Source organism: Rhineura floridana, chromosome 7 (genome assembly GCF_030035675.1).
Source record: "Rhineura floridana isolate rRhiFlo1 chromosome 7, rRhiFlo1.hap2, whole genome shotgun sequence".
NCBI lineage: Eukaryota > Metazoa > Chordata > Lepidosauria > Squamata > Rhineuridae > Rhineura > Rhineura floridana.
Genome location: NC_084486.1, coordinates 147,027,412 through 147,053,074, shown reverse-complemented (window position 1 = coordinate 147,053,074; position 25,663 = coordinate 147,027,412). Strand labels below are relative to the sequence as shown.

General features: G+C 43.7%; 1 protein-coding gene across 1 annotated transcript in view; it reads left to right on the top strand.

Annotated features, from left to right (window-relative positions):
• Nucleotides 1-25,396, top strand: part of CHRNG (cholinergic receptor nicotinic gamma subunit) — a 46,130-nt gene extending 20,734 nt beyond the window's left edge. The window contains exons 7-12 of the mRNA XM_061637527.1: nucleotides 3,035-3,238; nucleotides 4,134-4,248; nucleotides 8,361-8,475; nucleotides 16,399-16,606; nucleotides 22,377-22,510; nucleotides 23,986-25,396. Of these exons, the coding sequence (XP_061493511.1) occupies nucleotides 3,035-3,238; nucleotides 4,134-4,248; nucleotides 8,361-8,475; nucleotides 16,399-16,606; nucleotides 22,377-22,510; nucleotides 23,986-24,156 (947 nt within the window). The 3' untranslated portion in view covers nucleotides 24,157-25,396. The remainder of the gene's footprint in view (nucleotides 1-3,034; nucleotides 3,239-4,133; nucleotides 4,249-8,360; nucleotides 8,476-16,398; nucleotides 16,607-22,376; nucleotides 22,511-23,985) is intronic.
• Nucleotides 25,397-25,663: the final 267 nt, after the last annotated feature.

Sequence of the window (25,663 nt, the reverse complement as noted above, 5' to 3'; positions counted from 1 at the left end):
GATTACTGTTGCCTCCTCTTCAGGTGCATTTTTACTAGGATTAAGGTAAAAATTCTCAGAAAAGAAGTATCTGACAAATTTTTGAACTTTCTTTTTGAGATCTGCTGTTGGAGAATCTCAGTTCCTCCTCTGGAGAATATTGGCAAAATGGCCTCCTTAGTTTGCAGCCCATGCATTTTGCGCGCAACTGTGGATCCACAACTAATGTTGTTTAATATTATTTTCCTATTTTGAAGGCTTGGCCCTGGTCTCCTTCCAGTCCACCCGAACCCAGCACTCCATTACTTTGCTTCCTTCATCCAACCTGTATAAACCAAGAATAGAGTGTCATTCAAGAGTAAGAGAGTCAAAATTTCTCAGAAGAGAGTTTTCTGAGAAAAACTGTTGGAGAATTTCATTTCTCTCTGCTCTCCAGAATATCTGGCAAAATGACTTGCACACCCTTTTTGCTGCCCACATCCGGTTGAAGAATTTGAGGAGGCAATTTTCGCTTAGCTCTGATTTTTGCTTATTTGTTTTAGAAAAAAATATTGTTATAATGTATTTATTTATGTATTATTCGTTTATAAAATTTATATTCTGCCCTTCCTCCCAAAAGGAGCCCAGATCGGCAGAGAGGAGGAAAAAATAGTAAAAACATCTTTAAAACATCTTTAAACGAAACATCAAAAAAAGATAAAATCTTTAAAAATATCTTAAAAAACAGTTTTCAACACAGATGCAGAATGATAAGGTCTCAGAGGAATGTCTTCAGTAGGTGCCAAAAAGGTAACAGAGATGGTGCCTGTCTAATATTTAAGGGGAGGGAATTCCAAAGGTTAGGTGCTGCCACACTAAAGGTCCATTTCCTACGTTGTGTAGAATGGACCTCCTGATAAGACGGTATCTGCAGGAGGCCCTCACCTGCAGAGTGCAGTGATCGACTGGGTATATAAGGAGTAAGACGGTCTTTCAGGTATCCTGGTCCCAAGCTGTATAGGGCTTTGTACACCAAAACTAGCACATTGAACTTAGCCTGGTAGCTAATAGGCAGCCAGTAACAATAATAATATGTAAAACAATATAATGTTGTTATGTGCCTTCAAGTCGATTACGACTTATGGTGAGCCTATGAATCAGCAACCTCCAAGAGCATCTGTCATGAACCACCCTCTTCAGATCTTGTAAGTTCAGATCTGTGGCTTCCTTTATGGAATCAATCCATCTCTTGTTTGGCCTTCCTCTTTTTCTACTCCCTTCTGTTTTTCCCAGCATTATTGTTTTTTCTAGTGAATCATGTCTTCTCATGATGTGTCCAAAGTAGGATAACCTCAGTTTCATCATTTTAGCTTCTAGTGATAGTTCTTGTTTCATTTGTTCTAACACCCAATTATTTGTCTTTTTCTCAGTCCATGATATGCGCAAAGCTCTCCTCCAGCACCACATTTCGAATGAGTTGATTTTTCTCTTATCCGCTTTTTTCACTGTCCAGCTCTCACATCCATACATAGAGATTGGGAATACCATGGTCTGAATGATCTTGACTTTAGTGTTCAGTGATACATCTTTGCATTTGAGGACCTTTTCTAGTTTTCTCATAGCTGCCCTCCCCAGTCCTAGCCTTCTTCTGATTTCTTGACTATGGTCCCCATTTTGGTAAATGGCTGTGCCGAGGTATATAATAAGCATGTAAAAAAAAAAGAGGGTATTCAAACATACGTGCTCTTAAGCATAACTAAGACAGAAAAAGGACATGTAAAAAGAAAATAAAAGTGACTGTGCATATAGATATATAGTTAAATGGACAGGAACAGCAGATTAAATTCTTCTGTAGATTACTTATTTCCAGTAGTATATTTCCCTTATTACTCCAGTACATGGTGAAATTACTCCATTTTCCAATAAGCATTTGTTTGTTTGCTTTCTCTTACTCTTGCAATGTTAGTCAGTCCATCTGCTTATTTAATGCCGAACAATAAGGCTGTACACTATCGTGTATAATACTGGTGCTGCCTCTGGTTGCTGCCCTATTAGTGGTGGCCCATGACACGGCCTTCTGGGTGGCAGCTCCCTGTTTGTGGAATGCCCTCCTTGGAGAAATGTCAGAACATACCTATTTATCCAGGCATTTGATGGCTGAGAGATACTGACCATGGCAACTGTGACATTAAGAACTGCAAGGGTATGTGATTGCTTTTAAATGTTTTCAGATGGTTTTAAATTGTTTTTAAATATTTTAAATGTGTTTGTATTTTATTTTAAATTGTACTGCGTGAACATTCTGAGCTGCCCTGAGCTCCTACGGGAGGAAGGGGGCACACAAATGTAACACGTAAATAAAATTAATAAAAAATATTGCTGAAATTCACATTCATCTCAATTATACAGACACATGAATAAAAAGAAAGAAACCAAGAACTAGTAACTGGACAAAGGAAAATGACAGAACACTTATAGAATATTGCTCCACCTTGGCTGCAAAAGAACTCTTTCTTTTCTCCCTGCCCTCATTATGTCGGGGGGGGGGAATTCAGCTTCCTCTGCTCCCCCTCCCAGGATCCATAACCACATATAATCCAGTGATTAAAAAGTAAAACAAAATAAAATTCAGGCAGCAGCGTTGCTCCATTAGGGGAAATATCTGGGACATCAACACAGTGCCTTCATGAGAACCAATTAAAACCAAGAAGAAATCTAGTTTTCAAATTTCGCAGCCGTGAAGTTAGACAAACAAAAAAGATCTAAAGGGCTTGGGGAAAAAGATGTTGCTGTTGGAGGATAGGGCTGCCCTACACTTCCACTACCCTTCCTCGATAATCATAAGGTCTAGAACCTTGGTTTTTTTTTAAGGTTGACATTCACCAGTTGTCACATTCCATGTTAGGTGCAAGAGTTCATGCTGGCATGGTGATGCTACAGGCAGGGAATTGCAGGGAACCCGGGGAGGGGACCACTCTGAGCAGGTGCTCTCAGACGCTCCATAGTTAAATCTGACGAACGTGTGTGTATAAAATGGTTTCGTTCATGCTCATGTGACGCTGTCTTCTTCATACAGAGAACGGGGAATGGGCAATTAAATACCGGCCGGCCAAGAAGGTAGTGAACGCGACACATTTCACACCAGATGATATCGAGTACCAGAAGATCACCTTCTTCCTAATAATCCAGCGGAAGCCACTCTTCTACATCATCAACATCATCATCCCTTGTGTGCTCATTTCCTCCGTCTCTGTGCTCGTGTACTTCCTGCCGGCAAAAGGTCAGCATCACAGCATCACCAGGGGGCTTTGGTTGGCTGGGGCCAGGTGTGGCTAACCTGTGGCCCTCCGGTTGCTGACGGCCGCCAGTGTGTATGAGCCCCAGCCAACACAGCTGATGTCAGGGATGATGGAAGATGTAGTCCAACAGCATCTGGAGGGGCACAGGTTCCCCTGCCCTGGGCTAAGCATAGAAAACCATTTCTAAGTATACAAAACTATTTCTTCACTAGAAAAGACAATAATGCTGGGGAAAACAGAACAAATTAAACCAGAACTATCACTAGAAGCTAAAATGATGAATCTGAGGTCTATCATACTTTGGACACATAATGAGAAGACATGTTTCACTAGAAAAGACCATAATGCTGGGAAAAACAGAAGGGTGTAGAAAAAGAGGAAGGCCAAACAAGAGATGGGTTGATTCCATAAAGGAAGCCACAGACCTGAACTTACAAGATCTGAACAGGGTGGTTCGTGACAGATGTTCTTGGAGGTCGCTGATTCATAGGGTCGCCATAAGTCGTAATCGACTTGAAGGCACATAACAACGACAAAGATTCAGCAGCAGGTACTGCTTCAGGCGGAGTTGATGGACTGGCCAGGAGCAAGACTACAGGCCAGGAACTGGGAAGCTCAGAGTGGCAGGCTTTGGTCCCATTTCAAAAATTCCAGACTATCAGTTGCTGAGAGGAGGACCATAGCTGATGCTCCTCAATCTTGGGCCTCTAGTTTCAAAGCAAATTGGCATTCCTGAGTGAGATGGGGCTGACCCTGTCAGCATGACAAAGCAAGGCAGACTTCTCCTTTACCACCCTCCAGTCACAAGTCACCCCATGCCCCTCTCCTCCCCATGCCCCCACCCTGGTTGATCGCTTGCTTTTCTCATCTCTGCAGCTGGTGGGCAGAAGTGCACGGTTTCGATCAACGTCCTCCTAGCCCAGACCGTCTTCCTCTTCCTGGTTGCAAAAAAGGTCCCTGAAACCTCCCAGGCGGTGCCACTCATTGGAAAGTAAGCAAATGATGGGATTTGCTCCCACAAGAGGTAGTAATGGCCACAAACCTGAAGGGCTTTAAAAGAGGATTAGACAAAGTCCTGGAGGATAAGCCCATCGATGGCTGTAAGCTACAATGGCTATGTTCTACCTCCACTGTTGGAAGCAGTATGCCTCTGAACACCAGTTGCTGGGAATCACAGGTGGGGAGAGTGCTGCTGCGCTCAGGTCCTGCTTGTGGGCTATCCTTTGAGGCATCTGGTCGACCACTGTGAGAACAGGATGCTGGACTAGTTGGGTCTTTGGCTGGATCCAGCTGCAGAGCTTTTCTTCTTAGGCTGTTATGTTCATTTCCCAGTGGAGTGCCAGCAGGATTAAGATGTCCAGTGAGCATACTTCTGGGATTCATTTACCAGCACCAATCCCATCCAAAAAAAGGCTCATTCAGACATTTGCAAAAAGCCCCAACGCAACACTACGTTGCCGACATAGTAGGAAATTAGAACGGCAGGTGTCCTAGCCACCCAATACTCATTGGAGTACTTCAATTATGTCTAGTGGTGTTGGGCAGTGGCGGCTGGTGACTCCATGTCAGTGGGGCAGTGGAATCTGCTCCTGGTTTTAGTATGAATGGTCAAGGAGCTGTCTAAGGTGCTGAAGCTCTGCTGAAGCACCTTGGATGGTTTCTTAAACATTTGGACTAAAACCTGGAGCGGTTCCCACTGCCCCACTGACATGGAGCCACCTTCTGCCACTGGTGTTGGTGCAGATGTTGGCAGTGGGCCCTGCTGGGATGCTGGGACCCAGTAACCTGCCCAAGGGTACCATGTGCAATGGTGAATTCTGAAATGCAGGAGCTCATCATGGCAACCCTTAGGGAGAGCCTAGGCCATGTCCCCAAGGAGATTCTAAACATCCAGGTGTGTTGATCAATTATTCAATCTTGTGAGAGAGTGTTACCTTTTAAACTATTAGTATGAAGCAGGAACCCAGCCAACGGAAAGGAAAGATGTACCTAGCCTCTGTTTGTTTATTTTCCTCATTCTTTGACTTGTTCCATGCTAATCTGCTGCAAGCAATAGTAAAAACGAATGGCTTGTAAACTCCTCATTCACCTGCCAGAGCAAGGAAGGTCCTTCAGTCATCTGGAGTTCCTGCAGATGATGTCATTGTTCCTACTCTGAAAACAAGTCCGGGAGCTATGTTCCCCTGCATTCTCTGCCATTGAACACCATTAAACAAAATGGTGACTGTCCCAGAACCAGGTGCTTGGAGGTATTTGAAATGGCCTGGTGCCGGCTTAGATAGGGCTGGGCATGGGCTTTTAAATTCAAATAGCAGCAGCGGTAGTACATTTATTACGGTCGAAGGCCAGCATATACATACACAGCATTGAAACAATAGGGTATAATTAAAATTCGAACATCCACTAAATGAAACAAATTCTGATAAAAGGCCAGTTATAAAGCCTATGCGTGCTATTGATTTATCATTGCTCTCCGGCATTTAATGGCCACTGCACAAAAACTGGCCACTTTAACTGTGACCTGAGGATTCCGATCAGACAGAAGGTACTCCAGATAAAATGTATCATCTCTACCGGGAATGTTTTGTAAAACTGGAGTAATGAGAGAGAATCGAAGGTCACGATAAAAGACACAATAAAGTAGAACATGACCCACTGTCTCTGCTTCCCCTGCATCACAAGGGCATACACAATAGAGGGTATATTCAGACTCCAGAACCTCACCCCCCAATGTCACTGAGGACAATGGAGCTTCTGCACACACCACTCACAAAAGGAGCTAGCAAGGTGGGCTCCCTTGAAATTGTACTGCTCCAGACACCTGGCTTGTCTGTCTCCTTCAGGGGTGGGGAAAGTTTTTCAGCCTGAGGGCCACGTTCCTTTCCGGACAACCTTTCGGGGGCCGCATCCTGGTGGTAGGTGGCATCAGAGGCAAAAGTGGACAGAGCAATAAATGTGGATTTTACCTTATCATCATCATCATCATCATCATCATTATTATTATTATTATTATTAGTATTAGTATTAATATTAAATTTTATTGATACCACACCTTTCGGCCAAAGGCCCTCAAGGCGGCTTATAAAGAAAAATAAACACAGGTATAAAAATACAATATAAAAATACAATAAAAATACAATAAAAGCAATACAATTTACAAACATTAAATTAAATAACATTATAATAACAAATAAAATTAAATAAGAAATAACATTATCATTATCGGGACCTCCAAAAAAAAGGAGGTGGTGTTAGCGAGGGCGGCAGCTCCCGAGAGGCAGAAGGGAGACAGGCGTTTGTTACAGCGAAGCTGTTTCCTGGTGCAACGTTGTCTTCCTCTCCATGTCCTGGGGCTCGCTCAGCTGCTGCTCCCCGGGCTGCTTCTGCTGCTGCTGGTGGTGATGGCTTATCTTGGGAGGTGGTTGCGGGAGCTCAGGCTTGGGGACCTGGACCTTGCCTGGAGCAGGGAGAGGAGAAGTATGCGGCGGCAGCAGCTGTTGTTGAGCAGGAGGCCCCGCACCTTATATAGTAGGCGAGTTTCTACACCTACTCACACACCCCTCTCTACCCTCCAGCCACCAAGCAAGAAGCATTACAAGAGCTGAAGGCACATCCCAGTTAGGCAGGAACACTCAAGGAGGGAGGGAAATGTGGCCAGGGATGAGCTGTGGCCTGGGGAAAGGTGGTCTGGCAGGGGAGAGGGTGTGGCGTGGGGACAGTCTCGAGCAGTAGTGTAGTGGCAAATTCGGAAGTCCAGTGTCCCTTCATGATAGTCATGCCACACACCCTTCACAGCCATGCCCCCTTTTTCACTTCCCCTCGCCTCCCTTGCTCTCCCTGTATTCTTTTGAGCATGAAAGGAGAGGCTGTTTCTTTAGCTATTGAGAAGAGTCTTCTGAGTGGCTGGCTCACCTCCTTTCATTCTGATTTGCTCCAATCAGCATGAAAGGACAAGGACTCTTCTCGTTGGCTAACACACTCCCTTTTCATGCTGATTGCATTGGCTCATACATCGGGACCTGGCTGGGACACTGCTCCCAAAAAAGTAACAGATCTACGAGTACGACCCCCCGCGTCCTTGGATGCCTGCACCCCAGTCTCGAGGGCCAGACAGGGAGCCTTGGAGGGCCCCCAGGCCTAAGATTCCCCACTCCTGCCCTATATAGTTGGGTCAGATCAATTGTTTCAAAAAGCCCCTTGCTCCAATTTAGCAAAAATTCAGCAGCATTTGGGCATCAACGTCATTCTGATGTTATTACATCAATTCACCAGTGATGTGGCAATTCTTTGCAAAGGCTGCTGTTGCCTTTATCCTTACAACTGCCCAGTGTGACAGGTAATGAATAAATCCATTTTATAGATGGGGAATGAGGAAGAGGCAGTGACTCATCCAAGGCCTCATGTGAAGCCCATGACAGTGGCAGGAGGGGAGTTTCTAGTTGCTAGACCTGGTCTCTGGCTGCTACAACGAGTTTATCTGATTGTAGCTGAAGCTTTCGTGAGTTATCCTGAGTTGGAGGAACTGACACACAGAGAGTTGGCAGGACAGATAGCGGAGAAATGCAGTTCAGTTTGCATTTTAATGAGAATGTTCCTAATTTGCACCTCTCAAAACAAGAACTGAAACACAGCTACCCTTCATAATTTACCCTTCTCCAGATGTTGGGATGCAGTCCTCCAGCCAAAATAATGTATACTAGAGGAAAGGGTGCCTAAAGAATGCACATATTAGTGAAAATAACATGCAAAATGCATTAAGGTATAGTGTTTGCAAAAATATGTATATTAGACAAAAACTGCATACAAATATGTGCATATTAGGAAAAATGCACCCTAAAATGCAGATGAATTTTCATGAGGGGTTAGAAAAAAATCACAAACTGATGCAGAAGGGTGGTGAACTGAAGATTAAAATGGTGAGTGATGACCGTTCTTTCTTTCTTTCTTTATTGCATTTGTATACCGCCCCATAGCCGGAGCTCTCTGGGCGGTTTAACGACAATTAAAAACATTAAAAACGAAGATACACATTTAAAAACACATTTTTAAAAAAGCAATTTAAACAACATAGTTGACCAGTGTGCCTTTTTTTCCGCCTCAAAGGTACTTGACCTTTCTCCTGCTGGTCACCATCGTCATAGTCGTGAATGCTGTTATTATACTCAACGTTTCTCTAAGGACCCCCAGTACCCACTCCATGTCCGCACGAGTCCGGCAGGTAGGTCTTGCCTGGCCTATCAGGGAGCCCAGTGTGGGTCCCTGCTCACATTGGACCTTTTTGCCCTACTGAGCCCTAAGACGCAGGCTTTGCCTTCCATGGGAAGCTGCTGCTTTATACTGAGTCAGATCACTGGTCCATCTAACTCAGTATTGTCTACACTGATTGGCAGCGGCTCTCCAGGCAGGGGGCATTCCCAGTGGCAATGCTGTGGACTGAACCTGGGACCTTCCGCATGCAAAAGAGATGCTCTGACCACTGAGCTACAGCCCCTTCCCCCTTCTTCTTAAAGAGCCCCAGCCTTAGTTCAGAACACAGCCAAGAGCAGCAGGGCTGCTCCCAGAGGTGAGAGAACCAAAATGGGAGAGGCGGTACTCAAAGGGCTCAATTTATTGGTGCAAAGGCTCCGTCAAAAGCAAGCAAACAAAGGACTGTATTTCCGGGGGGTGGGTGGGGTGGAGGGGAAGACCAGCTTGGAATCAACTACATGCTTTGTAGTAATCATACCAATGTTTTTGAAATGGAAATGAACTGCCTTCAAGTCGATTCCGACTTATGGCGACCCTATGAATAGGGTTTTCATGGTAAGTGGTATTCAGAGATGGTTTCCCATTGCCTCCCTCTGGGGCTGAGAGGCAGTGGCTGGCCCAAGGTCACCCAGTGAGCTTCATGGCTGTGTGGGGATTCGAACCCTGGTCTCCCAGGTCGTAGTCCAGCACCTTAACCACTACACCACACTGGCTCTCTACCAATGTTTTTTAACACAGGTTAAATACCGCATGGCTGCCCACCCCCATCTCCGCCCTGCAGATTTGACAGTGGCAAAACTTGGGATGCGTATAGGGCTCAGTTCCCCTCTGAGCACACTGCCTCTCGTCACGGAGTGTGGCTTTTCCTCTGAATGACTTCTTCTGCGGGCAGGCACCCCTGGCCACTGCCAATCTTTTAGCCTGCGCTTATGTAATTATATATGGACCTGATGGTGAAGGCTCAAAGTTGGAGCCATCTCCTCCCTCTAGGGGTGGCCCGCTATATATGGTTGCATGCTTCCCACGTCACTCTAGCGCCCCAAGAAGCCTTCCACCCTCCAGCTAGCTCTCGGCCTCTCTCTCACATCTTTTTCTGTGCTTCTGTCCCAAAATTGCTGACATTGTTTCTTTCACTCATACCCCTGAGCCCCCTTCCCTTAGCTGGGGGTGGGGAAGAGGAGGGACCCACTTCCCACAGCCTTGCCTCACTTTCCAGGGGAGTCTCCAACTATTTCCCATCCCATGGATGGGGAACCTCAGGGACGGAGGCCTAATGTGGCCCTCCAGGGCTCTCTATAAGGCCCTTAAGACTTCCACCAGGCCACACCTGGCCCTACTTTGCATTTTTGCCTGGCTGGAATGGGGTTCTGGTTCTGGTCGCCGACGAAGGGTGAGCTTTTTTCTCCAGAGGCTTAGTCAGCTCAGTTATAAACGGCTAATTAGCTTATGAACTTATCAATCTGTAGACTTCCTTTCTACATATATATTTGGAGAACTTGTGGGGCTTAAAAAGAGCTAAAAAGAAAAAAGGAAAAGAAAAAGAATAACGGCTGCTTCCAATTAAAATGAGCAAGCCTGAATTCCTCCCACTCTTCGCTATCAGCTATTAAAAAACCACTCTACTTCTTGCACTTTCACTTTGGAAGTAGGAAGGCTTTCTCATGGTACTAACAAGAAAGGAGAGGAAAGTTTTAGGACTCCCTCCCCCCTCGGAGAGCTTATCCAAAGAAAATAAACAAAAGGAAAAAAATGCAGAAAGTCCCAGCCTGCTTTTTCATCTCCATTACACCATACCGAAAGCTACTTAGAGTTAAAGGGCCAGCAAAAAATCACAAGTTTTTTTACTCCCCCTTCTCAAAATAAAGCTGACCAAGAATGGAAAGACACTACAACCTGTTTGGACTGGTCTATATCATATAAGGGACTTCCAGATAGTCAGGAGAGGGAGTCCCCGGCAATGAACTTGGCAGAAGAAATCAGGCTAGCTGACAGGCTTGATAAACACGACGTTAAACAACTGAGTGACGTCACACAGACCTCAGTGTATACAGACTCGGCCTTACAACACATGGCGAAGGTCATAACTCCAACAATGGTTACAAAGCTCTGTGCTGACTCCCTGGAGACAGATGCCCGATTTCTACAGGCTAGGGATTCTTCTATCACCAACCCCGAAAATCTAACGGGTACACAAGCTCCGAAAGAGAACCAGAGTGGTATTCTAGATGATTTAAATGGACTATCTGTAAAAGGATGGCTTTTTATGCTGGCAACGGAGCTGGAACACTTAAAAAACTACATGAAGGAATGTAATTCCTTGCTAACCACCTTAGCATCAATCCCTCAAGTCCTATTGACATCAACTGGCAAAGTCCCTCCAACAAACCGGCTAGCTATAAATAAACCTCTGCGAAGGAATACTACGCGAGCAAAGAAGGAAAAGAGGCACCCGACAATTCAGCTAAAAAAGAGCAAAAATATGAAGGCTCAAAAGCCACGCCGAAATAACAAGATGAATTTTAATAGACTCTTCAAAATACTGGACGAACTTACTAAAAAGGGGCCCCAGAACTCAAAAAGGCCTCAGGATAATTTCACTGGAAAGAATAAGCCCAGAGGTTCACCTGATGTGCAACCCAAAACTTGTTCATTACAGAAAAATGGGAATTTTATAGAACCCCCTATCAGAACAAACTTAACCTGCCATATTACAGACCAGGATCCATGGCAGGATGTCCTTCTAAAGAAGCAGCTGCTACAGCTACCAGAGCCGACTACCACTATTCTCAGCTGGAATTTAGTGCTAATTAGGAACAAATTAGTTTTTGAAAACTACCCAAAACCGTGGGGCATTATTAGTCCTCTATCTAGAAAGAGGCATTTTATCAACATTTTAAAGAAATTTTTACCAAAATCACCAAATATAAATATCAACATTAGGGATATTAAACAAATTGAATATCTCTATTTTAACAACGTTAAGGTTCGTGCAGTGGTTACTTTTACATCCACGGAAACAGCAAATCACCTCTGGCGTTACAAGGTACATTTAGACAAGCTGGATATCAACACCGTGCGCTTTTTTGAAAACCAAAGACCACCCACGGATTTATTACTGGTCAACAAGCTAACCCAAAAAGACAAACTCCTGATCACCTTGGATACACATGAACTGATTGTAAATAGAACTGAAACCATCAACTTTTGGGAACAACAAGATATGCTTCTAGATCTAGGAAAAACATTACTGACTCAGCCACGGCAACACCTACTTGAGAAGAAGAGTGGGGAGGAAGACCTTTTGGATGCTGATAACTCCCCTGCCCTTTTTCAGAGATATTCATCTGTTTCCGGCTGATCAGTTACAACAATTGGGGACGCAGGATATCCTCTTGACAGACGAGGAACAATCCTTGCAACACTCATTTGCGTTTTTCCCCACAACAGAACGGAATGCAATACTCGATAGGTTGGTCCAACTTTCGCTTCGCCTCTCAGTCATACACGAACAGCTAGAAGTGACACCCCCTCCACCTCGAGAAGGAGGCAAGATGATGGATGGAAAAATGGAATCACACCCAATAACCTCGCATCATATGACTCAGTCTCCTCAAAGGTCTATTTTGCTGTCTGCTGAACTCCAATCAAGTCCAACTCAGCATATGACGAACACAGACGCAGTCCAGAAACAACTTCCAGTCTTGGCTGTATCTACTCTAGCTCCAGACCCCAAATGACAGATCGGGTTTTTGTCTTGGAACATCATGGGATGGAACAACAAAGTTAAGGATGCTGATTTCATTTCCTTCATAAATCAGTTTAAGATCATCTGTCTACAGGAAACCTGGGTAATGGAGGGATCCGAGATACTCCTCCCAGGCTTCCGTGCCTACCCCCTACCTGCGATCAAAATTAATCTTAATGGCAGAGGAAGTGGGGGGTTGTGTATATTCATCTCGGACGACCTGCCGATTGATATCTTTGTGTTAAGTTCAACCTGCAAGCAGTATGTACAGGCCCTGAGGCTAACAGGCCCCTTGCTTGGAGACATTGTTATTATAAATGTTTATTTCCCCCCCCTCAAGGCCAGTACATTGAATCCAGGCTGCGTTTGGGATCTCCTCGCAGAATTTTTGATTTCCCTGGAATCCCAATACCCCGCCTATAAGTTAATTCTCTGCGGGGATTTTAACGCTAGGCTGGGTCTAGGCTGGTCTGAGGGCCCCTCTTCAAACCAAGGGCCGACATATACTACCCCTCACAATGTAAGAGTCTCCCATGATCAGATACTAAACAAACAAGGTCTGAGGTTTTTAGAAATAATTCATGCACACTCCTTGGAGTGTCTACACGGCTCATATGTGGATCGGTCTAACGGCACATTCACCCACCTATCCTCTAGAGGAGCCAGCGTGATTGATTACACGCTGGTTTCAAGTTCCCTAGTTCCGGAAGTACTCGAGTTCTCGGTGCTTGACAGATATGATAGTGACCATTTTCCTTTATTAACAGTACTAAGTACGACTCTGCCTGGGAGATGTCTGATCCTCCCTAATTTGGATGATCTCCAAATAATAGAACATAGAGTTCGTTGGTCTTCAAATCTGCACTCCTCAGTTTTAAGCTACCTTGAGAATAACTCCCTTCTTGCTTTCAGACAGGATATCATTGCCTCAAAAATTGATGTTCAGGAGGCTTATCGACAGATAACTTCCTTGCTAAAACCTGTGCTAACCTGGAAAGAGCCATACAAATCTACCCGCCAGAGGATTTCTGGATGGTTCGATTTAGAATGTAAAAAGGCAAAGCGACAACTATCTAAATGCTTAAGAAAAAGGACAAGGGACCCTGGTAATTTTGATCAAATTCATCTAATCACCCTCCGTTCTTTTTATAAAAATTTGACCAAACAAAAAAAGGCACAATATGCGAGAACTCAGTGGCAACGGCTCCACCTATCCCTGGCAGAGGGAAATGAACGTCTATTCTGGGATTTGGTCGCTAGAGGTTCAGGAAATTCTAAACAATTTGTAACTAGCCATATATCAGCTTCAGTCTGGTCTGAACATTTTACTAAGATTTATCATGACCCGACGGCACCCGTGGTTTCTTCTATGCGATGCACAGAGGAAAATTGGCCCCCGGTTTCGCCATTGCAGGTAAAGATGCTCATTTTCACACTGAAAAAGGGCAAGGCCCCAGGGGAAGATATGCTCCCCCCGGAATTGTTTTATAACTTCCCCGATTGGTGGATTCCCATCCTAGCCAAATTATTTACACAGATAAATAATACGGGTACTTTTCCGGAGGGTTGGAAACAAAGCATAATTATCCCCATATATAAAAAAGGACTGAAAGACGATCCGAACAACTATCGTCCTATCAGCTTGCTAGATACAGGCGCCAAATTATATAGCAAACTACTTTTAGACAAACTTGAAGAGTGGGTATCGGAAAATTCAATAATTTTCCCAGAACAAGCGGGTTTTCGTCGTGGTCAGAGTACTATTGATCACTGTGCCACCCTGTCATACCTTGCTAGAAAATCGATAAGGGGCCCTAGAAAACATCTCTACACTGCTTTTGTAGACCTAGCGGCCGCTTTTGATTCGATAGACAGAGCTCGCCTGTGGACCAAACTGGGACAAACAAACATTGACAGGCGCCTCTTATACCTAATTAGAGAACTTTACTCCTCTAACTCCACCAGAATTAGAGTGGGTAATAATCTCACAGATTTAATATCAACAAATAAAGGCGTCAAACAAGGCTGTTTATTAGCCCCCACCCTCTTCAATTTATATCTGAATGATATTACCACCGAGCTAGAGGGTCCAAAATTCTTTCCTCCATCTGTAGGTCGCAGGAAGATATCCCTCCTGTTATATGCTGATGACATGATCCTACTTTCACTGACTTCTATAGGTATGAGAAGACTTTTGGCGAAATTAGAACTTTACTGTAACAAAGAGGGCCTACAAATTAATTACAAGAAGACTAAGATCATGGTCTTCGGTAACAGATATTGCCAACATAACTGGTCTATCGGGAATTTCCCAATTGAGCAGTGTCGCTCATACAAATATTTGGGAATTCATTTCCAATACAATCTTGCTTGGAAAAACCAGCTGTCAGCTATAAAATTAGCCACCTCTAGAACTGCAGGGGCGATCCTCAAATTCTATAGGACAGCAGGGGGATACTTAGCCTCTCCAGCTTTGAAAATATTTCAAAGCAAAGTCATCTCACAGATTACTTATGGGGCGGCTATCTGGGGATGGACGGTCCCCTCGTTCCCGACGTTAGAGGCCATTCAAAATAACTTTCTCAGGCGCTTGCTATCTGTACCATCTGGTACCCCGGCTGCGTTTATGAGAGCTGAAACCGGCCTACTCCCAGTCTCAGCAAGGATACATGAAACACTCCTGACATACTGGGCCGCACTACCGAATTCAACATCTAAGGTATTAGCAAAGGCATGTTTTGATGTGGCAGTGGTAGAGAAACACTGGCTCACAAAATTCAAATTGGTTCTATCCCACTATCACATTCCAGTTCAATCACTTCCCTCTCTGCACAAGTTCAACTTTCGGGCCCAGATAGAGAGAAATAGTGTTTGGCGAGATAGACTGGCTATCTTAAATTCCAAGTTCTCTAGATGGTATGGTATAATTAAAACCAATCATCTAAGGGCCAATTATTTGTCTTATCCTCTACCCATACAGATTAGACATGCTTTTACCACCTTGAGATTTCAATCTATGCCCAGCGCCATCGTAACAGGCAGATACCATCAGATTAAATATGAACAAAGACTATGTTCCTGTCATCTAGGGAAGGTGGAAGATCTAAACCACTACTTATTTGAATGCCCAATTTACACACATCCTAGATCCAAATATCTTGACAGTCTGATATCCTATCTTAGACACGAGGAGGACGATTGTTTAGTTTTTTTCCAATTATCAGACAATAACTTTCAAATTACCTATTCTGTGGCACATTTCGCCCTCGCTGCCCAAAAGCTGAGGACAAAATTTCTGATCACTACAGGATCACAGAAATAAATGAGGTCTACTTATAAAATTTGTTTACACTCTAATTATAATCGCTAATTACAGCCTAATAAAGATAGGTCCATGAGATATTCATAGACCTTATAGATAAAGGTTTTATCGTGGCATTCCGCGTTGTTATAGTTTTAAATGTCATAGCTTTATTTTAGATTCAGACAATTTTAATTATCCTGAAATTTTGAAGTTTTTATTGCTGTATTTGTTGTATTTATATTTGTGCTGCGACAGCCTATGGCCTGCAATAAACTACCTACCTACCTACCTACCTGCCTGGCTGGAATGTGCCCTTGAGCTGTGATTATGTCTCTTTCTTGCCCGAATGGAGAGGGGTGTCGGGTGTGCATAAGTGTAGAAATCTCTAACTTTTGCATGGCTGGAATGTAGCCTTCTGTACAAAGGTCAGAATCACATCTGTGGCTCCACCTATTTTTGCCTCTCGACCCGCCCACATTTTGCCACTTGCCCGGCTATCACTGGCACATGGCCCTGGAATGCAGCCCTTGGGTCCAAAAGCGTCAGCTGCTCCTGTCCTAGCCATTGTGAGCCATGTACCTGTAATTTCCCTAACGTGAGATGTGGTTGGCAGAGCTGGGCCATTGACCATGAAGGAACATCAGTCACTCGTTCTGCTACCTTAAACCTCTTTTGTTCACTCAGGCTTATTTGTACTAACTCATTGCAACATTGTTGTTCCTGCCAGCAGTGGAGACTAGTGGCTCCAATGTCAGTGGGGCAGAGAATGCCCCCCCCCAGGTTTTAATCCAAACTGGGAAATTCTGCTATGCAACCTTCCCAATTTCTCTGTTCTCATCCCCCAGGTGTTCCTGCGGCTGGTGCCACGTTATCTGGGCATGCACATGCGACGCATTGATGTGCCCACCAGGAATCTGCCCATCCGTCGGCGGAGCTCGCTAGGGCTCATGGCGAAAGCTGATGAGTATATGCTGTGGAAGGCGAGGAGTGAGCTCCTCTTTGAGAGGCAAAAGGAACGAGACGGGCTGATGAAGGTCCTCCTGGCACAGATAGGCAAGTCTCTAGCTGGAGAAGATTTTGGTCTATTGTCAAGGAGAGAAACAAACAACAACAACAACAACAACAACAGTGGTCAACACTAATTTTATTGCCAATAATGTTTGATCGATTTTAGGGTAACTTTGTGTCGCTGATTCTGAATATGGCATCGGTTTTGCTAGATTGGCTCTAATTTTTGAGATAATGGATGCCCCCATTGAAAAACATAACAAATTCAAAAAATTTAATGGTCAGGCATAGCCTACCCACAAATGACATGGAAACTGTCTCAAATCATACAAAAGTAAAAACATGAAATACCTAATGGTGTTGTATTCAGTACAATAACATTAAAACAAAGTAAGCTGATTCAGATAATCACAATTAATGCATAGAAAAATGCTGTGTGTACAATTTTCTTTTATGTGGGGCATCAGGACAATCACGTTGGAGGCTCCAGCAGTAGTCTGCCATCATGTGTCCGTCCCATCTGCCTTAATACCTTTCCTCCATTACCTTTATATCCTGATGGAACCTCTCCCCTTGTTCCTCACTAAAATCACCAAGATTATCTGGAAATCTGTCTAAGTGGCTACGGAGATAGTGTACCTTTATGCTCATATTAGTACCCAAATGTTTAAAGTTAGCGAGCATGTTTTGCACCAATTCTTCATAATTGTCTGCTTTGTGGTTACCTAAGAAGTTCTTGACAACTGAGACATAACTGCACCAGGCAGAAGCTTCAACATCATTCATAAATTTAGTGAAATTCAAATCATTGATGAGTTTACGAATTTTAGGACCATCAAAGATTCCTGCTTTTAGTTTTTCCATAGTCAGTCCAAGGAACGATCTACAAATGTATTTGAAGCAATCACCATCTTTGTCCAAGGTCTTAACAAATTGCTTCATCAGTCCAAGCTTGATATGGAGTGGTGGGAGAATGATTTTTTCTCTGTCAACCAATGGCTTGTTAATGATGTTCGCTGCACCTACAGTCATGTGTTCCCTTGAAGGCCATGTCACTTTTTTCCAATGATCTCGCTTTGCCCTACTATCCCACAAGCAGATGAAACAAGGGTACTTCGTGTATCCACTTTGCTGCCCAAGCAAGAAGTTCACCATCTTTAGATCAACACAAATAGACCACTGGTGCTCATGATAGCAGAGCTTCTGCAAGACCATTTTGATATTTTCATATTCTTCTATAAGTTTTGTTGAGTGAGCAATTGGAAGAGATGCATAGCAGTTACCATTGTGCAATAAAACACATTTCAAGCTTCTGGTGGAGCTGTCTATAAAAAGCCGCCAATCTTCTGGTCGATATTCCGGTAGTCCCATTTGGAGAAGAAGTCCAGGAATGTTATTGCAGTATACAAGTTCTTCATCTTGGCTGAAGTATGGAAGAAGTCCCTCCTCTCTTGTCTGATAAGCTGTTATGTTAGCTGTAGGCTGTAGACAGTTCTTTTCCAATAGCCTGGATGCTAAAAGTTCAGATGCTTGCTTTGACAGACTGAGGTCTCGTATCAGATCATTGAGTTCTTTTTGGGAGAACTGCTCAGGTGTTGAAAAGCTTTCTTCATATCCACTTCCAGGGCTACCACCTGTGCTACACTCCACGTCCAGCATTTCTTCAACATCTGACAATGGAAGGTCAGGCAGTGAGGTAAACACTGGTATGGGAACGTCTTCGCTGTGTGGCACAGGTCGCCTAGCTGAGTCCAAATCAGGATACTCCCACTTATGTTTCTTGTGGCGATTGAAGCCTTTCACATTCACAACACAAAAGTAACAATCAATAAGTATCAATATATTATATGCAATGGATAAACTTGCAAAACAATGTTCAAGAGGAAAAAGACAGACCAAACCCTGCTGCATATGTCAGCAGCTACAGGTCGTATTGGGGTACAATCGTCATTTGAGGGGTATCCATTATCTAAAAAACTAGAGCCAATTTGGCAAAACTAATGTCATTTTTGTATTTAGCACCCCGAAAATACCCTAAATTCATTCAAACATCCTTGGCAACTAAAATTTTTGTTGTTGTTGTTGGGCTGTGTAATAATTGGGTGTCAGAACAAATTAAACCAGAACTGTCACTAGAAGCTAAAATGATGAAACTGAGGTTATCATATTTTGGACACCTAATGAGAAGACATGATTCACTAGAAAAGACAATAATGCTGGGAAAAACAGAAGGGAGCAGAAAAAGAGGAAGACCAAACAAGAGATGGATTGATTCCATAAAGGAAGCCACAGACCTGAACTTACAAGATCTGAACAGGGTGGTTCATGACATATGTTCTTGGAGGTCACTGATTCATAGGGTTGCCCTAAGTCGTAATCGACTTGAAGGCACATAACAAACAAGAGCTGTTAAAAACACAGGAGCCCTTTCCCCTCTATTAGTTAGCCAAAGATTATGTGTTTGGCTTACCTCACTGGAGACTTTCTCCAGTCTTAAAATGAGCCTCTGTACATTGCCCAGAGAACAGTGTTATGGAACAATAAATAAAATGAAATAGAGAGGACTTTTACAGCTCAACCTTGTGTCTGTTTACTCAGAGGTAAGTCCTGCTGAGATCAATGGGGATTGCTCCTAAATGCTCATATAGCCATACAAAGCCTCCCCTCCCAACAAAACTAAGCATGATGGGGCAGGATAACTTTGTCCTTCAAAATATAAAAAGTGCACCCATGTTCTACAGAGCTGTTGCATTTTGGATACTCTGTTCATAGAGTTTTCGTGGTAAGAGGTATTCAGAGGTGGTTTACCATTGCCTTAGAGTTTGGATGCATCTTAGGCAGAGCTTGGAAAAGTTACTTTTTTGAACTACAACTCCCATCAGCCCCAGATAGCATGGCCACTGGATTGGGCTGATGGGAGTTGTAGTTCAAAAAAGTAACTTTTCCAAGCTCTGATCTTATGTTATCATACTTTGGACACAATGAGAATACCTGATTCACTAGAAAAGACAATAATGCTGGGAAAAACAGAAGGGAGTAGAAAAAGAGGAAGGCCAAACAAGAGATGGATTGATTCCATAAAGGAAGCCACAGACCTGAACTTACAAGATCTGAACAGGGTGGTTCATGACAGATGCTCTTGGAGGTCACTGATTCATAGGGTCGCCATAAGTCGTAATCGACTTGAAGGCACATAACAACAACAATAATAATCCTGCCCTTCCTCCTGAAGGAGCCCAGGGCAGCAAACCCAACAACAAAACAATTTAGCAACAAAAAAAGCAGTCTAAAACAGTTAAAATCATTCTAAAAGCAATTTACAATTAAAAACATTTCTCACTCCTTCACATCCTTCCTGGCCTTTCACAAGCTCAGATTCTTCTTAGAGCTCGGCTGGGGAAATTGCTCCCCCCCCAGTTCGGTTGGACTACGATTCCCATCATTGGCCATGCTGTTTGGCTGGGGCTCACAGGAGCTGAAATCCAACAACATCCGGCAGATCCACATCCCTGTTTTAGAGCCTAGAGAGACTTGTGTTATTTTTTTTAAAGTTTGTTTAAGCACAATATTGAAGCACACAGCAGGCAGTGCTAACCCCCAAACAGCACCAGCATGCTACATACTCAGCCTCCTCTCTCTAGTGTTTCAGGGCTGTTCTGCCAAGCTAGGCAACCCCCCTGCAGGCTGTGGTCTTCATTTCAGGTACTCGAATTATCAACTGCCCACCTGGGCCCATTAAGCAAACACCTGCCAGGCTAGTGAGATGTGACAGCGCCCATTATTTGTGCTTCCCAGAAGCAACTGAAGATAGTTTTGTTTTGACAAGCTTTTTCAGCTGAGGCGTTTATTCTGTATGGTTTTTAAACCTATCTTCAGTTCTGTGTTCATCTGGCTTTCAGAACTATTTTTAGTTGCTTTTATGGTATGCTTGTAAATGACCATGGGACTCATGTAGAAGGTGATACAAAACCCTGGCAAGATGCTAATTTCTCACTGTGAACAGGGAAGGGTCATTTCTCATTGTGAACTGTTTTAGCAGGGCTAAAACAGGAGTTAGGTCTTGTCCACACAGCACCCAACTACTTGAGGCTTACCTAGAGATGTAAATAGGCACTGATTTCTGTTTTGCCCTCTATTCATCACATGCAGCACTGTTTCCTTTCCACTGCAGTACAACTTCCACAAAAAAAGACATGATTCATCTCGCTGTGCTGTCGCAAAATTATGCAAGGGAGATCAATAACGACATAAATTACATAAGTTATGTTGCTAGTATGTTATTCCACCCTATTGATTTCAGTGCAAAGGAAACACAATGCAAATGGGGGGTGGGGAAGAACTGTAATAAATCATGTATCATTTGCGGACTGGAAGCAGCAACAACAGCGAATACCGATCATATATCCTGGGCTGATTTCCATTGTAGACATGGGATGAATAAGCAAAGAAGCACAATTTCTCCTCCTGTGACGGTTTTCGTCAGAATTCTCCTATGCAAAGTTGATTGCAAATAAGTCAGTGGGGCTCACTTTTTATCCAGGTGGAGCAATTGCTTCTGTTTCTTGATTGGGTTAATATATGCATCCTTTTGACAAATTCCAGAAGGATAATCTGTTGCAGCAAAACTAATAATAGTCAGGGCTTCTTAAAAGATTCGCCAACTGGCTGCCCATTAGCTACTGGGTTAAGTTCAAGGTTCTGGTTTACAAAGCTCTATACAGCTTGGGACCAGGATACCTGAAAGATCATCTCATCCCTTCTATGCCCAGTTGATCACTGCACTCTGCAGGTGAGGGCCTCCTGCAGATACCATCTTATCAGAAGGTCCATTCCGCACAACAAAGGAAACAGACTTTTAGTGTAGTGGCACCGACCCTTTGGAATCCCTTCCCTTAAATATTAAGACAGGCACCATCTCTGTTATCTTTTTGGTGCCTACTTAAAACTTTCCTCTTTCAACAAGCCTTTTAAGTAGAGACCTTATCCCAGTCTGCATCTGTGTTGGAACTGTTTTTTTAAAAGATGTTTTTAAGGCATTTTTTAAAAAGATGTTTGGTTTTAATGTTTTTAAATATGCTTTGTTTTTATATATATTAAAGTCTGTTTTTAATATATTTTAAAGTGTTTTTAGTGTTTTGTTTGCCACCCTGGGCTCCTTTTTGGAAGAAGGGATATATAACAAGGCATATGCTTTCAACTGGAGATGCCAATGACTGAGTCTGGCACTGTCTACATGAGCTACCACTGCCCTTTTGTACTAGCATCTAAGCCACAGAGCGGCAGTTCACACAAACTTGGCTGGGCTGAGGACCCCTAATCTAGTTGCTTATAAGTTCCCTGACATTGCAGCTCCCCCCCCCAGAGAAGGGTGCTTAAAAGTCTTCTGGACTGAAACTTAACTGCTGCATTTGTTCTTGTTGGACATGATCCAAAGGAGGTAATTGTATTCATAAGGGAAAGCATACCATATAAGCATCTGGGCTTTCCTTTGAAATTGCCAGTTCAGTCACTCATAGTGCTGAAGAGGCAAGCTGCTTTTCAGTTCAAACTTTAAGAGGGTTGCCTCTTCAGCATGCGGAGGAGATATAAACAACGTAATTTTTTCCTCTGTTATTTCCTTTATCTTTCTGGAGTCTACTCATACCAGAGACTGCTGGTAGATTTGCACCATAGTTGATGAACCACCATCTTTGTGATGTTGCATCCTATCTTTATCATGTGCTCTAGGGTCAAGTATAGAGGCTGTTTAGACCATCCGTAAGACCCCCCCATCCAGATTCTACATTCTTGACATTTTCCCATTCCCCATTACCAGGTGAGAGCTTAGAGAATGGAGGTCCCCAGGACTTTTGCAACAGCCTTCGCCACGCTGCACCGGAGATCCAGGCATCTGTAGATGCCTGCAATCACATCACAAAGACTTTAAAAGAGAAGAATGACTTTGACAGCGTAAGTGCCATCCTAGGCTGCATGTGTGTGTTGGGACCTGTTCACACATACACGGTCATCCCCTGAAAACTGCAGTGTCAAACAGTGCTTTGCAAGTGTGAAAGAACAGTCACAGATGAAACATCAGACACAGAAGTTTTGGTATCATTTCAAACATTCTAAGTGGCTTACAGATTATCATTTCGTAATTTATATGCCACTTAAGGTCAAAACAGGCTTGTAAGGAGATTACAAAGTACAAAAACCAGTTGCTCAAACATTAAAATATAAAATGAAAATACACAACAAAACAATCCTATTAAAATATTTAAATAAAAACATCCATAATTAAAATAGGCAGTGATCAAACAACCCTATTGAAACAGCACAGCAATTAAACTAGGAGACTCGGGTCAAGAGATCAAGGGAAAAAATGGAAATGGACTGCTTTCAAGTCGATCTCGACTTATGGCGACCCTACGAATAGGGTTTTCAAGGTAAGTGGCATTCCGAGGGGGTTTACCATTGCCTCCCTCTGCGGCTAGTCCTCCCCAACAGGCTAGGCCTGCTCAGCTTGCCACAGCTGCACAAGCCAGCCCCTTCCTTGTCCGCAACTGCCAGCTGGGGGGCAACTGGGCTCCTCTATTCCCCTCAGAGAGCTACAATTCCTCGAGTGGTTTAATGAGCAATCCCTCTTCCCAAGGAACTGCAAGTGTGCGAGGGGAATTGGGGTCTCCTAATAACTCTCATCACCCTTCACAAACTACACTTTCCAGGGATCTTTGGGGAAAACCGTGACTGTTTAAAGTGGAATAATAGTGGAATTAGTGTACAGTGTGAATGCAGCGACAGTCTCTCTCCCCTCACAGTTCTTCTAGAAGCAACTCACTAGTGAAGGCTCCTAGGGCTAGGGATGGAAAGACCAGTCTCTTTCGGTTCTGTCTGTTTCTCATTTTAACAATGTTAAATTCACTTCTCTACATTTCTACAGTGATCTGCGATTAAAAAAAAAAATCCTCATGAAAATTCTCTGCCATTTTAGTGTGAATTTCTCCAAATAAAGACATTTTTGTAAGCAGTTTTGACAAAGGTACACATTTTTACAAGCCATTTCTCATCATGTCATGCCTTTTTGCATGTTATTTTGACTCATGTGTTCATTTTTATGCACACTTTCCCCTAATACATGCATTTTTGTAAATAGTGTGTAGTTGGCGAATTCCATCCCAAAATTCTAATAAACACAAATTTCAAAGGAAGGCTGTGTTTCAGTTCTCATGTTGTTTCGGAAATTGCAAATTTGATAAATTCTGCTTGAAATGCGAACTGAATCAAAATTCTCACCCCTACCTACCTAAGGCTAGAGGGTGGGGCAAGGCAGGTGGAAAGAGCCACCCCCTGATGGCAAGCACAGAGTCTCTCTCCACTTGGATATGCTCGCTGCCATTTAGAAATTGTTCAGCATTGCGGGCTGACTGATCTTTGCTTCCTTGCAGGAGAACGAAGAGTGGATCCTGGTGGGGCGGGTCATCGACCGCGTCTGCTTCCTCGTCATGGCCTCCGTCTTAATTTTTGGAACTATCGGCATCTTCCTGATGGTGTGCTTCAATCAGGTGCCTGCAGAGCCTTTTCCGGGGGACCCCAAGCAATACCTGCCCTTGGAATGAGGTGTGGGGGTGTGTGATGGTGACAGTCTTGTGAAACCAGTTGTGACACTGAAGTTTGCTTATTTAGTTAAATATGAATATTGCTTATTTTGGGAATTGTAGTATAGTAAATTTACAGTTAATTTACTTGTGTGTGTGTAAAAAGAAATGCTAATTTGCTGACTGGTATTGTTTGTATAAAGCTGCGTTTGCAAAATGACTGGGAAAATTAAGTCTTGTTGCAATGTCCAGCTGTGCTGAAGAAGCAAGTATCAAACTTTGTTGCAACGTTCAAGGTGAAAATGGGAAAAACAAGTGTGAATAACAACTCCAAATATGGAGCTAGGAAGAAGATGGGCATGGATTAAAGTGATGTAAGGAAAATGAAAGTGATGTAGTTATGATGATAATGATGCTAATGTAATTAACATAACAAAGCTGATAAAAAGGCTAGCAATGCTGAATTTTGCCAGAACTGGCTTAGCTACTTCTCCACGTGCACGTGTTAGAAATAAATACACTCCTACTTCATATTGTTTCGTTCATTTCTGAACTCTATTGGGGTGAGTATTGGGAGCGAACTCAAGCCATTAGGACCCCTAAAAGGGGCTAAGGCGTTTTGTTTGTAACAAATTGGCGACATTCCGCCAGGACTCATTTTTCTGGCGTTCCTCTTTGCCTCGGGCGTGGTCCACAGGAGGTTGGGGAAAGAGCGCTCCAGGCTATCTTCAGCCTGCCTGAGCCTGTGAGAGCGGATCGGGGCGACGAGGCATCGCCATAATGACTCCCTTTTAAAATCGAAACAAGGTTGGAGTGGAGCAGGGGATTGAACGTTCCAACGTCTTTGGTTGGCAGTGGTAAGGAGCCCAGTGGGCTTAAGTGTGAAGAGAGTGGTGTGTGGAAGTGTGTGTATGAGACAGGGCGTATCCCCAGGTGGTTTACCCTGAAGTGAGTGTGGACCGTGAGTAGCACGTTTCCCTACCCCCGCGACGAGAAGGGCCGCGAAAACCGGGAAGCGAGTGTCATACATCATCTGTCCGTTGTTTTGTCTCAGACACCCCCCAGGTTAGACGGAGAGGCTACCAGAAAATGGGGCAGGGTGCTTCAAAACAGGAGAGGACAGAAGGGACAGGACACAGGGAAGTTAAGAAAGGGTCTGGAAAGAGTCAAAAGAAGAAAGGCGATTGGAAAATGACCCTCCTTGAATGTGTTTTGCAAAATTTTCCTAGATTTAAGAAAAATGTTATTTCTTCTGGAGGGCCAGTCCCGAACGAAGAACAATTGTCAATGTTTTGTGATGAAGAGTGGGTGGAGCTGGGTATTGATTGGCCGCTGGGTGGGACGTTCATCCTCACTAAGGCTCGGCAGTTGGAAGCCACCCTCTTTAACATGCTGCCAGACGAGACAACCTCATGGTGGTATGCACGGGGTTGGAGAGCCATCTGCCTAGACCCACCACAAGAATGTGCGCTGACTATGGCGCTGGCTCAATGTAAAATTAATGAGGGGAAGAAATTGAAAATTAAGC